This window comes from Gymnoscopelus braueri (assembly GCF_963280865.1).
Source record: "Gymnoscopelus braueri genome assembly, chromosome: 2".
Classification (NCBI taxonomy): domain Eukaryota; kingdom Metazoa; phylum Chordata; class Actinopteri; order Myctophiformes; family Myctophidae; genus Gymnoscopelus; species Gymnoscopelus braueri.
Genome location: NC_137604.1, coordinates 30,341,054 through 30,357,508, shown reverse-complemented (window position 1 = coordinate 30,357,508; position 16,455 = coordinate 30,341,054). Strand labels below are relative to the sequence as shown.

General features: G+C 42.3%; 1 protein-coding gene across 1 annotated transcript in view; it reads left to right on the top strand.

The window, feature by feature from the left end:
* The first annotated feature begins 209 nt into the window (after positions 1 to 209).
* LOC308095044 (uncharacterized protein) overlaps positions 210 to 16,455 on the top strand; it is a 59,321-nt gene continuing 43,075 nt past the window's right edge. Inside the window, exons 1-7 of the mRNA XM_080441966.1 lie at positions 210 to 344; positions 4,589 to 4,641; positions 5,000 to 5,056; positions 7,148 to 7,567; positions 9,758 to 10,000; positions 10,179 to 10,457; positions 11,055 to 11,222. Of these exons, the coding sequence (XP_080298092.1) occupies positions 4,608 to 4,641; positions 5,000 to 5,056; positions 7,148 to 7,567; positions 9,758 to 10,000; positions 10,179 to 10,457; positions 11,055 to 11,222 (1,201 nt within the window). The 5' untranslated portion in view covers positions 210 to 344; positions 4,589 to 4,607. The remainder of the gene's footprint in view (positions 345 to 4,588; positions 4,642 to 4,999; positions 5,057 to 7,147; positions 7,568 to 9,757; positions 10,001 to 10,178; positions 10,458 to 11,054; positions 11,223 to 16,455) is intronic.

Here is a 16,455-nt window from a genome sequence, read left to right as displayed (position 1 = left end):
TTAGCATCTACTGTAGGTTAGGAAATGCCCCCAAGCTTTGTGCCTTGGAGACTGACTGAATGTGACTGCATTTTTTCAGCTTATTTCAGCCTTTTGACGTGCAACTGATACGTGACAACAGAACAAGTTCTGCTGGTTATGAATGTATGACATGTAGAACCATTCAAATGTGCTTTCTTGTGACACTTCAAAAAGGTTCCCCACTCAGTCTTGGCTTCAGCTAAAGGAGGTACAGGTTCATTTTCTCTGCTTTGTTTCAGCCTTACATCCATTGGACATCAACTGGTAACTCTTTATAACAGGGCACCCTGCTGGTTTACACTTGGATTTTGACTCACACTGAGGTAAGAAACCACTTTAGATTGAGTTTGAGTTTTTCAAACTCAATTACAGTATGCAACTGTAATTTTTTTTTATGTCTGACATGGAGGATTTAACTTTGCAACACCATTAATAGGGCATATTGCATCTAGTTTTGTTGAGAACAGCAAAGATGAGCAATGGATTTTAGAACATTTCTCAAAAATGTCTGATCAGGAGGATTTACCTTTATATCACCATTAATAGGACACATTGAATCCAGTACTGTTGAAATATCACATTTCTTTTGTTGAGAAGAGCAATGGATTTGAGAGCATTTCTCAAAGACATACTGATCATTTCATACACTGTCATTATTGATATGACATTTCCCAAATATCCCACAAAGCAGTAATATTTTTCTTTTTAATGTTAAGTGCACCCCTTGATAATGCTCTAGGTTTGTATTAAAGGTGTTCTAAGTAATATATTTTGGTTTAAATAGAAGTATATTGTTAAAAAGTTAAAGCTCTATATTCCAATAGTAAACACTGATATAGAGTTTGTTTGTTCAATAATAGGCATCTCCCCATCTCTCCAGCTCTTTAGTAAACATAAAATATGTTTTCAGGTATTTGTTACAAAATTCATCCAATCCACTCCACAAAGCTCAGCTCGTGTTCCAGTTTCCTTACTTCCAATTTCACTTGTTCCCATATTTCCTTCTCCTGGATGAAATTGGCATCCCGACCTGAATATTTATTTTCTGTTTAGAGCTGGAGAGATGGGGGAGACCGTGTTATAGATTTAAGACTCTACATAAATGAACGCTATAGGAATATGGAGCTATTTAACAATGATTTCAACCATACAATATCACTTACACCACCTTTTAACCTGTTGATTGTGGTTTGGAATATTCCTTCATACAAATAGTTGGTGAAAGACACCTTCACCAAGGCATTGTCCTAAGAGATGGAGTGGGCCCTGGGTGCTGCCCAATAGTTAGGATGGTTAAATGCAAGACAGACAATTTCCCCCATGGGAACACAGTAAAATCCTTTGTCTTAATTTCATTCCGAGAATATACAAATGTAACCAAATTGAACCCCCCTCGTACATTTAATCATTCTCAGAGTTAAACATGGATGAATTCACATTTTCCTGTGGATGAATGATCTATAACTTTGTATAAGTGAAGGCATATAGGCTTTATATAAATGTTAGATACAGACTGTGACTTTGACTGTGCTTGGCTTTTCAAGGCGTGGCTGTCTTGTTTAGCATCTCATTATTCTGTCAGCAGATTTGTGGTGCAATGAATGTATCTGTTGAGTGATGTCCGGCAATGACAACTTAAATCAGATTAAAACAAACAATGCCAGAGAAGATATTACTCAAACTGGAAATATGAAGCTACTAACATGTCTCACAGTTTCGTGACGTGGCATGGCTCATTTAGGTGTCTCTATTGTTTTGAGATAAAGTTCATAGAGGCGTGAAGCTCTGCATAAATGCCCTTAAGCTATGTGGATTGACGGCATCTAGTTATTATCATTATCAGTACAAGTCAATGTTCTAATGACTGCATTATGTGTGTACTGTATATGCGTTTGGAACTTTGGAAATAGCGTGGCACCGAGTGCCGCGCTATGAGCTTGTAGATCTGCTATTTCTGAAAAATCTTGAAAAAACTTTATTTTATTTTTATTTATTTTTTACTTTTTTTTTAAAGGAATCGCCTCAGGTCTTAATGGGTTAAAAAAAATAGATGATGGACACATGGGTGTGCTGAATGTCTTGGATTGGTCTGTCACACATACAGTAGGTTAGGTCTTGACCTCTGGTATGTCACATGGTCATCAATAGCTGGTGATTGTCATTGAAGAAGTGTTTTTCATAAAATATTCCTTTCTGGATTTTTTTTGTTGAGAGATTTTCACATTTGTCCCCCCTGATATATTACTGGTTAACCACTTCATCATACAATCAATAACAAAATAGCGTGTCTACAAGCAAGACACAAGTTAATGTGGTTTCCTACTACACGACACACCAGGGTGCTGGGTGCTCATATGAGCTCATCTGACAGCATTGCCAGTAAAAAGAATCCATCTGCTACTAGGAATGTCAATATGTTGTCTTAATTGATAAGCATCGTAGTCCTATAACCATTATGCTACTGCAGTTCATTTATTTGTAAATCTAAGGATTGGTCTGTCACACATACAGTAGGTTAGGTCTTGACCTGCTGGTATGTCACATGATCATCGATAGCTAATGATTGTCCCTGAAAAGGTGTTTTTCATAAGATATTCCTGTCTGAGTGCTTTGTTGAAAGTATTTCACATGTGTCCCCATGATATATTACTGGTTAACCACTTAACTTTTTCACATCATTTGATGGTTGCTGTTCGCTATGTAAAGCTGTCATTACACACCAGTATACATATGAGCAGTCAGCAAAAGTTTTAAAGGATTTGTAGTTTTTATTATACTTGAATGTTTTATGTTTGACTACATCAAATATATCGGCGACTCCTGGCTCTGCAGTTAAAGAATAATTCCTGTGTTTTGAATTGGTTGATTTATACATACACTTTAATTACAGATGTGCCTACATATTTTAATAGCAAAATAGCGTGTCTACAAGCAAGACACAAGTTCATGTGGTTAAGAAATAGGTGTGGCTGCGATCCTGAACTGTCACAACAGGTGTGAAAGTTATACTGCACTCACAGAATGTTAGCCTACCTGATTCTGCATATCTAAACCTGCAGAGCCATGCAAAAAAAAAGAAAAAAATCAATAGCTTTTTTGATAGTGGGGAAAGTCATTAGGTTCGCCTTTCACATACATTTTTAGTTGTATTTAATAGCATAAGAAAGTTAAAGGAGTAGTTCACCCCAAAAAAAATCATATTTTCTATCAATTACAAGACTTGAAGCCTTGAATTCATAGAGATCTTTTTGTTTTTGTCGCATTCCTAAGCCAATAATTTGATGACCGGCGGAGTACTCAAATGCAGGTTAATTGAGTCTCCTACCAGCGGTCATCAAATGATTGGCTCAGGAATACGACAAGGCATGAATTCAAGGCTTCATGGGGTGTGTGAATGATAAAAAAATAAGTCATTTTGGGGGTGAACTACTACTTTAAAATCAGAAAAAGGTCAAAAGGCCTACATTAGCAGTTACTGTGCAGGAGTGGTTAGAAGCCCGAAAGGGCTTGAAGTGCACAGACACTTTGGTAGAGGTGTGGGTTGTGTAGTTACCTTGCCATGATGTAACTCCAAAGGTGGGCAAGATATAAAAAATTGTCGCTCCATTGATAAGAAATTGATCATTTAAAATATGGTCCTCATTGATTCACTTTGTACGCTGAAACAGCTCACGAAGCCACTCTTTTAACCCGTAAATGAATGCAAACAAAGCTGATTCTGCCAATACAGAACATTACAAAACCACTTTTTTTTATAGAAAGGGATCTATGATATCAATTCAAAGTAAAAGGTCCTTCATCAGGACAAAACGTTTTGTCCTGATAAAGGACTAACGACCGAAACGTCGATTTAATAAAGAGTATCCTTTTTGCAAGTTCCTCCAGTGTGCAGGACCTATTACTTTGATTTATCATAGATCCTTTTCTGAACATTTGGACCTTCCTGGTTGTCCTACGCATCTGTCACTAACCTTTGAGGTGTGCAAAACAAAAATGAAGCATTAAGTAAGTCCTGTCCACCGTCATTGTCTTGTATATATATATATATATATATATATATATATATGTATATATATATATACACACACGTATATATATACACATATATAAAGCGGCATGAGGTTTTGTGATATTCTATAACCTATTAACAGAACCAGCTTTGTTGGCGTTCGTTTACGGGCTAATAGAATGAATTGAGCTGTTTCAATGTACAATGTAAGCCAACAAGGAGCATATTTTGAATTATAAATTTATGATCAATTCAGCAACTATTTTTTATAACTTGCCCACCTTTGGAGTTACATCATGGTAGCTACACAACCCAGACCTCTACCAAAGTGTCCTCACACTCCCATAATAAAAAAAAAAAAAAGTATTAATTATAATTATAATTAATTGTATGTTTATACACATACTTACAGTATCACTCTGAAATAACATTGTATAGTTTACACTGTACGAAGGGAGTTGTAGTCTACTGTTGGTGAATATGATCAAAATAGTCACATGTTGTTAAAATGAATTAAAAATGCTTTGGGTAAAGAGTGCTTGTTCTGTCCTTTCACAGGGAGCAGCAGCAGAGGAGGATGGACCCTCTCATCACCTATCTGCTACTAGCAGGTATTTAATGGCCTTGTTTACTTTAGTGCAGTCCTTCTCAAAGTGGGGGCTGGGGAAGGGGGATTCCAGGGGGTCCCCAGCTAAATGTTCTCAAGAACCAAATAGACCCTTACCAGTCTCTCTCTCTCTCTGTGTGTGTGTGTGTGTGTGTGTGTGTGTGTGTGTGTGTGTGTGTGTGTGTGTGTGTGTGTGTGTGTGTGAGAGTGTGAGTGTGAGAGAGAGAGACTGACTGACTGACTGACTGACTGACTGACTGACTGACTGACACAGAGACAGAGAAATTTGAGAAGTCAGAATACATTCAATACTCTGAAATAAGGATTATTGTGTCACTGAGAATGTATTTATAATTTTTCAGGACTTCTGGGAACAGTTTCCGCGAATGCCAACACAACAACCACTAACCCAGTGACAGGTAATACAATTGCACTATTATATTACAAATCGTTGCTGTCAGGCAGAAACCTTCTCCATATTTTTTTTTCATGAATTAAGGTCATACTTCATCATATAAGAGTGTCACACAAACATAGTGAAAATAGCAGATCTACAAGCTCACAACGTTTTGCGATGTGACGTGTTGTGAGCTTGTAGATCAGCTTTTTTCACTATTTAAACATTTAAATAATATTAATAAATAAATGAATGAATGAATTAAAACAGTATTTGCCATACAAGGTTTACCCCCAAAAGTGACGAAATGCAAGTTGGAAATTCCCAGTAAGGCTGGTTTTTAGGCTATATAAAAACGGTACAGAATGTTGTCACACTTGCTTTCCAAAGACCAGCCCTTTTACACAGTGAAATCCTTAGTGGTCATTTAACTCTCTGAAATGTGCTGTGTAGATACTCTTGTGTCAGGCTAATCTAACCCCTGAGTGGCCAGTAAGGATCCATTTGGTTACATTTGTACACTCTCAGAGATACAAATGGATAAATTAACTCAGAGAATTTTATTGTGAACAAAGAATTAATTTGCCTTGACTCTGTGTCACAGTGACAAACCAACATAAAACAATTAAGACTTAAATGTGCTGTATTCTTTTTTTTCTTTTCTTTTCTTTTTTCTTTTTTACAATTTCTTTTCTTTTTTTTTGGGTTTAAAATGTAAAGCTCTATATTCTGATAGAAATCATGAATGTATTATAATGTTTGCACAGTGTTTGTTCAGTAACAGGTGTCTCCCCATCCCTTCAGCCCTTTAGAAAACAGAAAATACATTTTCAGGTTGAGATACCAATTTTATCCGATCAGGTGAAAGAACCCCAGAGAGCTAATTCATCAGCTCAGTTCCAGATCACTTGTTTATCCTGTATCCTGCATGAGTTCTCTCTCCTGATTGGATTAAATTGGTATCCTGACCTGAACATTTATTTTCTGTTTACACAGAGCTGGAGAGATGGGGAGACCCGTGTAACTGAACAAACACTCAGTATTAAAGACTAATATTTGGTTCTAGATGACATATAACACAAGATATATTATTATATTACTGAGATGTATGTGAAGATCAGGTATTGAAGTCATGGGGTGAAGTTGACATTTTGACCTTCCTGTGATAATACTACATCACAATTGTGGGTTATGGAGAAGTTTATGTTTGTAATTTTTAATACTATAAGATAGTATATAAATTGTTCCTTAGTGTTCTTTTAGCTGGAAATTGAAGCTTTAGAATATGAGCACACACACGCACGCACGCACGCACGCACGCACGCACGCACGCACGCACGCACGCACGCACGCACAGTACAGGAGCAGCTAATTTGACTAAATCTCCAGTAAATATGTATAACACCAGCATCACATCACCATTCAATGCCACTACATCACCAGGCAGTCCAGCCCCAGGTGAAACATCTGTGCCATTAGCCAATGCGACTTCTTCATTGTCATCAATACAAATTAGACAACTGGTTTCATGACAATTTATTGCCACTTCATAGTTAGTTCAGATTCACTTGCTAGTTGAGCTTCCTAAGTCAATGTAATATTTCAAGCTTTCTGTATTTTTATAACATAAAGTTTTTTAAAAACATAATAGGCTACTCACACAAGCTAAAGATTCAAATTGTTGGGTGTCTTGTCCACATAGCGTGGATCACCCTGCCACGAAACCCACCAACGCTACCGCTGAGAATAGCCTATTATATAATAGGTTGTTTTGGGTATGTGACACTGGCACGCAAACAGGTATAAATCACGCCTTACTCGCTGTGGAAGGCTCAGCTGCACCTCCCTGAATAGGTGTTAGTAATAGAGCCCTGAGGGAAAAATCGCTTAGTGGTCATTTAATTCACTGTAAATGTACTGATAGAAAGACTATTTCCCATTTAATTCAATGCAGCATTGTCACTGTGCCAAGTCAAATCTTATCAGCTGACAATATGATCAAATTACAAAGTGACAATTTCATGTCAGTACATCTCCATGGTCAACTATTTATTCATACTAGTTAGTTCTCATTTTGGTAAATTAATGCAAATTCACTTATCCCTCCCTCCAGCAAATGCAATAACGGCATCATCCGGTGCAACGGCATCACCCAATGCAACAGCATCATCCGGGGCAACAGCATCATCCGGTGCAACAGCATCATCCGGGGCAACAGCATCACCCAATGCAACAGCATCATCCGGGGCAACAGCATCACCCAATGCAACAGCATCACCCAATGCAACAGCATCATCCGGGGCAACAGCATCACCCAATGCAACAGCATCACCCAATGCAACAGCATCATCCGGGGCAACAGCATCACCCAATGCAACAGCATCATCCGGGGCAACAGCATCATCCGGGGCAACAGCATCACCCAATGCAACAGCATCACCCGGTGCAACAGCATCACCCAATGCAACAGCATCATCCGGTGCAACAGCATCATCCGGTGCAACAGCATCACCCGGTGCAACAGCATCATCCGGTGAGTACATCTCTCCAGGCAGATTGTTGATTCGCATGAATATCTGTCGGCGTAGTCCTATGGATAATAGTGCTTCAAGGGGGCAGGCCCTTGAGTTGTGCCATGCTATGCTTTACCGAATCAAAGTGGAGTGAGCGTGACTGAGACTTAAACCACAGTGTGGTTTATTAACTTTCAGCCAGCGGCCAGCCAAACAGCCGGCAAGCGAGGTGGAGTATCTAAGTAAAGTAGTCAGACACTGACAGTGAACCATTCTGAGAGGGAGGCAGTCAGACAGTGATGTTAAGATAAGGTCTTCGCAGGTCTTTGCTGGGCTGGGTGGCCTACCCAGGGCTGTGTCAGTCATGGGTTGTAGCCGGCAGGATGCAATAAGCTGCTGGGGAATTAGTGGTTCTGCATCAAGAGAAAGCGCTTTTGGAGGTGCATAATATAGATGCCCCTCAACACGTGATTCCAATTTGGGTTGATTGGATGTTGCGTTCATTTGGTAACACTTGCAGTGCATCCCATGTCTATAATGCATTATAATCTGCTTATAGAACTGTATTATAGTTATATGTATTATAATGGCTGTTATGATGCATTATAGTGTGATTATAAGTCACTATAAGTGCTTTAAGTAATAACATTCCTGAAGATGTAGGTAGAAACATTGTCTATTATTCTTGCCTAAATTGAATGCTATTTATTTAACTTGCACCCAATGATCATTTATAGTGACTTATAATCATACTATATTGTAGTGTAACAGTTATTATAATGCATTATAAAACCATTTGAATGAATTACAATGAGAATACACTCTAATCCTGGCCAAAATAAAAAGTCAGTAATTATGAAGTAGTATGATACTTGACCTTATGAGTAATTATAAGAGGCTTTATAATGTGTTATGATTGCTTACCTGTAATTATACATTGTTATGAGCAGATTACATTGCATTTATACTTGACTTTAAAAGTCATTATAGAGTTATTATAGATTGTGTCATCATTATTGTTATAAAGCATTATAAGTAGTTATAACTACTTAACTACTTTATTATTATAAGCATATTATAATGCATTATACATACAGTATACTGTATGCTTATAATGCATTATAGACATGGGATGCAGAGCAAGTGTTACCGACAGGGAGGCACATGATTCATCATAATAATCATACACACCAATCATACACAACGTGTATGATTGGTGTGAGTTTTGGACAGAATATGTCGGAGCAGTAGCAAAAAGTATGAATATGTCTTCCATGGCCTAGTGTGCATGCATGCAGAGTACGTTTTATGCTAATCGATCCAGCAGTGTCCAAGATTAGCTGTGCGCACGCACTCACACACAAACAAAATGTACACATAAGTAATAGTACTTAGTACTCAATAGTAAATGCAACAACAGCAGTCAATGCAACATCATCAGTTAAGGGAAATGATAATTGATTGAGGTCATGTGATCAGTGACATACGCAGGGTGTACTTTTGGCTCCGCCCTCTCAGCCAAAAGTACACCCTGCGTATGTCACTGATCAAATGACCTCAATCAATTATCCAGTTCTAGGCAACATAGAGGGGGGGGGGGACTTTTTTCTTATTTCCACACAACAGCTCTAAGGTGTATTAAAGACATAGTTCAATGTTGAAAATGAGTGGTCTTTCCCTTTAATGAAACACTTTTGTCAACACCTCAATGACTATTGATATACTAATTAAAATATTAATTAGATGGCCTTACCACAGTAGTAGGCTACAGTCCTACTGATTCCGCGCTGCCGCTCCACCGCCGGCAGCTGCCGCTCCTCCGCCGGCAGTCACTGCCGGCAGCTGCCGCTCCTCCTCCTGTATACAAATCAAGAATCATCACAGATTGATACAACCAGGGCTGGATTGCCTAGAAACGGCTGTGTAAGTTGTGTGTAACAGCCATCTCGACCCAAGGAAGCTGAGAAATAACTATAACTCAATGTTAGGTTTGTACCTACATACAATGAAGTAGGCTACATTACTAGTTATAAAATATAGCCATACTAGTTGTACAATAGGAAATGACATTTTTTCAAGTCAGATACTGACAATATTATATACTATTCCACTCACACCAACTATTTTGCCTACATTCCAAGCGTTACAATAAGCAATGCATTCAAAGTGTCCAGGATTAATCATAATGCTTAATGTACATTTTCTATCAGGTAATGGAACTTCCCGACCAGGCAATGGGACACCAAACCTAGTCAATGCAACTTTAGCACCAGTCAATGCAAATGCAACTATAGCACCAGTAAATTCAACTACAGCAACAGTCGATGTAACAACTATTAAAGTGTCTGTTAACATTAACGTAACTGCTAATGTTACGACTATTAGCGTTACAATAACAACTGCACCAGTGAATGCAACTAGAGCGCTCGTCAATGCAACTTCACCTAGCCCAGGTAAAACAAATGAACCATTTGCCAAAATAACTTTACCACCAATTACTTTGAATTAATCAATACTCAGTAAAAAAAAAAAAAAAAGCACATTGAATTATAATCTTTATTATTATAACTTCAGAAATATAAGACACACAGGTTATCATGACTTCACAATTTAATGTAACCTTTTCATCAGGTAATACAACTTCCACATCAGTCAACAATGGGACATCACGACCATTCAGTTCAACTTCACCACGACACAATGCGACTTCACCACGGCCAGTCATTGCAACTTCACCACGACACAATGCAACCTCACCACAAGTTATTGCAACTTCACCACAACACAATGAGACTTCACCACAACACAATGCAACTTCACCAACAGTCATTGTAACTACACCATCAGTCAATGCAACTTCACCCATAGTCCATACAACATCCCCACCAGTCACTACAGCTACTAGCCCAGGTAAAACAAAAGACCTTTACCACTAATTTATTGATCTGTGGATGATTCGTTTTCCTGTTCTTATTTTACGAGTGCTCAGCTTTTATTAAGGGGGTTTTCAAGGATATTATTAATAGTATACAAAGTACTACATCCCAGTCCTGCATTACACAGAATTCCATTTGTTTTCACCGGAAGGCGGAAGCGTTTCAAAAAGCGTTCTTTTAATTGTTTTATACTATCAGCGGATTGTTTCTCTTAGCCATTGGAGCTTTAGTTACCGTGAGCTGTGTTTTCTTTTGCAGTTGTTTTTCCATCTTCAAATCCTATAAAGCCATAAAAACAGCGTGAAATTCCTTTTTATTAGTAGCGCAGTAGTTCCGGGCCAAACAGGAAACCGGTGCGTTTCCGTCTTCCGGCCGGATGACGCCATTTTCGACGCCCCGCTCCACTTTCAATAGAAAATATGTTTATAAAAGGCTTTCGGGGGTGAAATTCATGGAGTGGATGTTGTGAAACATTTGCCTCTCACAAAAGATGTACAATTTAACTTTTTTTCACACATATAAGAAACACAGGTAAAAATAACTTCACAATTTAATGGAACCTTTTCATCAGGTAATAAAGCTTCCACACTAGTCAATGGGACATCACAACCATTCAATGCAACTACACCACGACACAATGCAACGTCACCACCAGTCATTGCAACTTCACCATCAGTCAATGCAACTTCACCCATAATCCATACAACATCCGCACCAGTCACTGCAGCTACTAGCCCAGGTAAAACAAACAAACCATTAGTCAAAATAACTTTACCACTAAGTTGAATGAAACACTACTCAGTTTAGCTATAATATCTCAATATAACTGCAGAGGACAAAGGGATGTAAAAGAGTACAGTGACAAATACCCCCACAACTAAAAAGCACATTGAATTATAATCTTTATTATTATAACTTCAGAAATATAAGAAACACAAGTTTCTCACAATGAAATTTAACCTTTCACCACCAGTCATTCCAACTTCACCACGACTCAATGCAACTTCTCCAACAGTCATTGCAACTTCACCATCAGTCAAGTCAACTTCACCCATAGTCCATACAACATCCCCACCACTAACTACACCACAGACTACGCTACAGCCTACATCCCAAACTACACCACAAAGTACTGCGCTAAAGACTACACCCCAAACTACACCACAAAGTACTACGCTACAGACTACATCCCAAACTACACCACAAAGTACTATACTACAGACTTCACCACAAACAACCACAACTCAAACCACTACAACTACTCAAACGACCACAACTCCAACAACTACTCAAACAACGACGACTCCCACCACAACTCCAACCACCAAAACTACTCAAACAACCAAAACTCCCACCACAACTCCAACCACTGCCGGTGCAACTACAGCCGGTCCAACTACTGCTGCTGCAACTACAGTGGGTCCAACTACAGCTGGTCCAACTACTGCTGGTGCAACTACAGCCGGTCCAACTACTGCTGCTGCAACTACAGTGGGTCCAACTACAGCCAGTCCAACTACTGCTGGTGTAACTACAGCCGGTCCAACTACTGCTGCTGCAACTACAGCCGGTCCAACTACTACTGGTGTAACTACAGCCGGTCAACCTACTGCTGCTGCAACTACAGCCGGTCCAACTACTGCTGGTGTAACTACAGCCGTTCGAACTACTGCTGGTGCAACTACAGCTGGTACTACTGCTGCTGCAACTACAGCCGGTCCAACTACTGCTGGTCCAACTACTGCTGGTGTAACTACAGCCGGTCCAACTACTGCTGCTGCAACTACAGTGGGTCCAACTACAGCCGGTCCAACTACTGCTGGTGCAACTACAGCCGGTCCAACTACTGCTTCTGCAACTACAGTGGGTCCAACTACAGCCGGTCCAACTACTGCTGGTGCAACTACAGCCGGTCCAACTACTGCTGCTGCAACTACAGTGGGTCCGACTACTGCTGCTGCAACTACAGCCGGTCCAACTACTGCTGGTGTAACTACAGCCGGTCCAACTACTGCTGCTGCAACTACAGTGGGTCCAACTACAGCCGGTCCAACTACTGCTGGTGCAACTACAGCCGGTCCAACTACTGCTTCTGCAACTACAGTGGGTCCAACTACAGCCGGCCCAACAACTGCTGCTGCAACTACAGCCGGTCCAACTACTGCTGGTGCAACTACAGCCGGTCCACCTACTGCTGCTGCTGCAACTACAGTGGGTCCAACTACAACCGGTCCAACTACTGCTGCTGCAACTACAGCCGGTCAAACTACTGCTGGTGCAACAACAGCCGGTCCACCTACTGCTGGTGCAACTACAGCCGGTCCAACTACTGCTGGTGCAACTACAGCCGGTCCAACCACTGCCGGTGCAACTGCAGGCGGTCCAACTACTGCGGCTGCAACTACAGTGGGTCCAACTACAGCCGGTCCAACTACTGCTGGTACAACAACAGCCAGTCCAACTACTGCTGCTTCAACTACAGCCGGTCCAACTACTGCTGGTGCAACTAAAGCCGGTCCAACTACTGCTGCTGCGACTACAATGGGTCCAACTACATTTGGTCAAACTACTGCTGGTGCAACTACAGCCGGTCAAACTACTGCTGGTGCAACTACAGCCGGTCCAACTACTAATGGTAAAACTACAGCCGGTCAAACTACAGCTGCTGCAACTACAGTGGGCCCAACAACTACCACAGCTATTGCAACAACTGTCACAGCTGCCCCAACAACTACCACCGCTGCCACACCAACTACAAAAGCTGGCCTAACAACTACCACAGCTGCTGCAACTACAGTGGGTCCAACTACAGCCGGTCCAACTACTGCTGGTTCAACAACAGTCGGTCCAACTACTGCTGGTGTAACTACAGTCGGTCCAACTACTGCTGCTGCAACTACAGCCGGTCCAACTATTGCTGGTGTAACTACAGCCGGTCCAACTACTGCTGCTGCAACTACAGTGGGTCCAACTACAGTCGGTCAAACTACTACTGGTGCAACTAAAGCCGGTCCAACTACTGCTGGTGTAACTACAGCCAGTCCAACTACTGCTGCTGCAACTACAGCCGGTCCAACTACTGCTGGTGCAACTACAGCCGGTCCAACTACTGCTGGTGCAACTATAGCCGGTCCAACTACTGCTGCTGCAACTACAGTGGGTCGAACTACAGCCGGTCCAACTACTGCTGGTGCAACAACAGCCGGTCCAACTACTGCTGGTGTAACTACAGCCGGTCCAACTACTGCTGCTGCAACTACAGCCGGTCCAACTACTGCTGCTGTAACTACAGCCGGTCCAACTACTGCTGCTGCAACTACAGCCAGTCCAACTACTGCTGGTGCAACTACAGCCGATCCAGCTACTGCTGGTATAATTACAGCCGGTCAAACTACTGCTGCTGCAACTACAGTGGGTCCAACTACAGCCGGTCCAACTACTGCTGCTGCAACTACAGCCGGTCCAACTACTGCTGCTGCAACTACAGCCAGTCCAACTAATGCTGGTGCAACTACAGCCGGTCCAACTCATGCTGGTGCAACTACAGCCGGTCCACCTACTGCTGGTGCAACTTCAGCCGGTCCAACTACTGCTGGTGCAACTACAGCCGGTCCAACTACTGCTGCTGCAACTACAGTGGGTCCAACTACAGCCGGTCCAACTACTGCTGATGCAACAACAGCCGGTCCAACTACTGCTGATGCAACAACAGCCGGTCCAACTACTGCTGCTGCAACTACAGCCGGTCCAACTACTGCTGGTGTAACTACACCCGGTCCAACTACTGCTGCTGCAACTAGAGTGGGTCTAACTACAGCCGGTCCAACTACTGCTGGTGCAACTACTGCTGGTGCAACTACAGCCGGTCCAACTACTGCTGGTGCAACTACAGCCGGTCCAACTACTGCTGCTGCAACTACAGTGGGCCCAACAACTATCACAGCTTTTGCAACAACTACCACCACTGCTACACCAACTACAACAGCTGGCCTAACAACTACCACAGCTGGTGCAACTACAGCCGGTCCAACTAGTGCTGCTGCAACTACAGCCGGTCCTACTACTGCTGGTGTAACTACAGCCGGTCCAACTACTGCTGCTGCAACTACAGTGGGTCCAACTACAGCCATTCCAACTACTGCTGCTGCAACTACAGCCGGTCCAACTACTGCTGGTGTAACTACAGCCGGTCCAACTACTGCTGCTGCAACTACAGTCGGTCCAACTACAGCCGGTCCAACTACTACTGGTGCAACTACAGCCGGTCCAACTACTTTTGGTATAACTACAGCCGGTCCAACTACTGCTGCTTCAACTACAGTGGGTCCAACTACAGCCGGTCCAACTACTGCTGATGCAACTACAGCCGGTCCAACTACTGCTGGTGCAACTACAACTGATCCAACTACTGCTGGTGCAACTACAGCCGGTCCACCTACTGCTGGTGGAACTACAGCCGGTCCAACTACTGCTGCTGCAACTACAGCCGGTCCAACTACTGCTGGTATAATTACAGCCGGTCCAACTACTTCTATTGCAACTACAGTGGGTCCAACTACAGCCGGTCCAACTACTGCTGGTGCAACTACAGCCGGTCCAACTACTGCTGCTGCAACTACAGCCGGTCCAACTACTGCTGGTGCAACTACAGCCGGTCCAACTACTACTGCTGCAACTACAGTGGGTCGAACTACAGCCGGTCCAACTACTGCTGGTGCAACAACAGCCGGTCAAACTACTGCTGGTGTAACTACAGCCGGTCCAACTACTGCTGCTGCAACTACAGCCGGTCCAACTACTGCTGGTGTAACTACAGCCGGTCCAACTACTGCTGCTGCAACTACAGCCAGTCCAACTACTGCTGGTGCAACTACAGCCAGTCCAACTACTGCTGGTGCAACTACAGCCGGTCCAACTAATGCTGGTTTAACTACAGCCGGTCCAACTACTGCTGCTGCAACTACAGCCGATCCAACTACTAATGGTATAATTACAGCCGGTCAAACTACTGCTGCTGCAACTACAGTGGGTCCAACTACAGCCGGTCCAACTACTGCTGGTGTAACTACAGCCGGTCCGACTACATATGCTGCAACTACAGTGGGTCTAACTACAGCCGGTCCAACTACTGCTGGTGCAACTACTGCTGGTGCAACTACAGCCGGTCCAACTACTGCTGGTGCAACTACAGCCGGTCCAACTACTGCTGCTTCACCTACAGTGGGCCAAACAACTACCACAGCTTTTGCAACAACTACCACCACTGCTACACCAACTACAACAGCTGGCTTAACACCTACCATAGCTGGTGCAACTACAGCCGGTCCAACAACTACTAAAACAACGACGACTCCCACTACAACTCCAAACACCACAACTACTCAAACAACCAAAACTCCAACCACTACAACTACTCAAACGACCACATCTTTAAAAACTACTCAAACAACGACAACTCCCACCAGAACTCCAACCACTACAACTAATCAAATGACCACAACTCCGTCTCCAACAACTACTCAAACAACGACGACTCCCACCACAACTCCAACCACTACAACTATTCAAACAACCACAACTCCAACAACTACTCAAACAACGACGACTCACACCACAACTCCAACCACTAAAACTACTCAAACGACCACAACTCCAACTAGTACTCAAACAACGACGACTCCCACCACAACTCCAACCACCACAACTACTCAAACAACCACAACTCCGATCACAACTCCGACCACAACAATTACTCAAACAACCACAACTCCAACCACAACTGCAACCACCACAACTACTCAAACAACCACGACACCAACCAAAACTACTCAAACAACCACGACACCAACCACAACTCCAACCACTAAAGCTACTCAAACGACCACAAATCCAACAACTACTCAAACAACGACGACTCCAACCACAACTCCGACCACCACAACTACTCAAACAACCACAACTCCAACCACAAC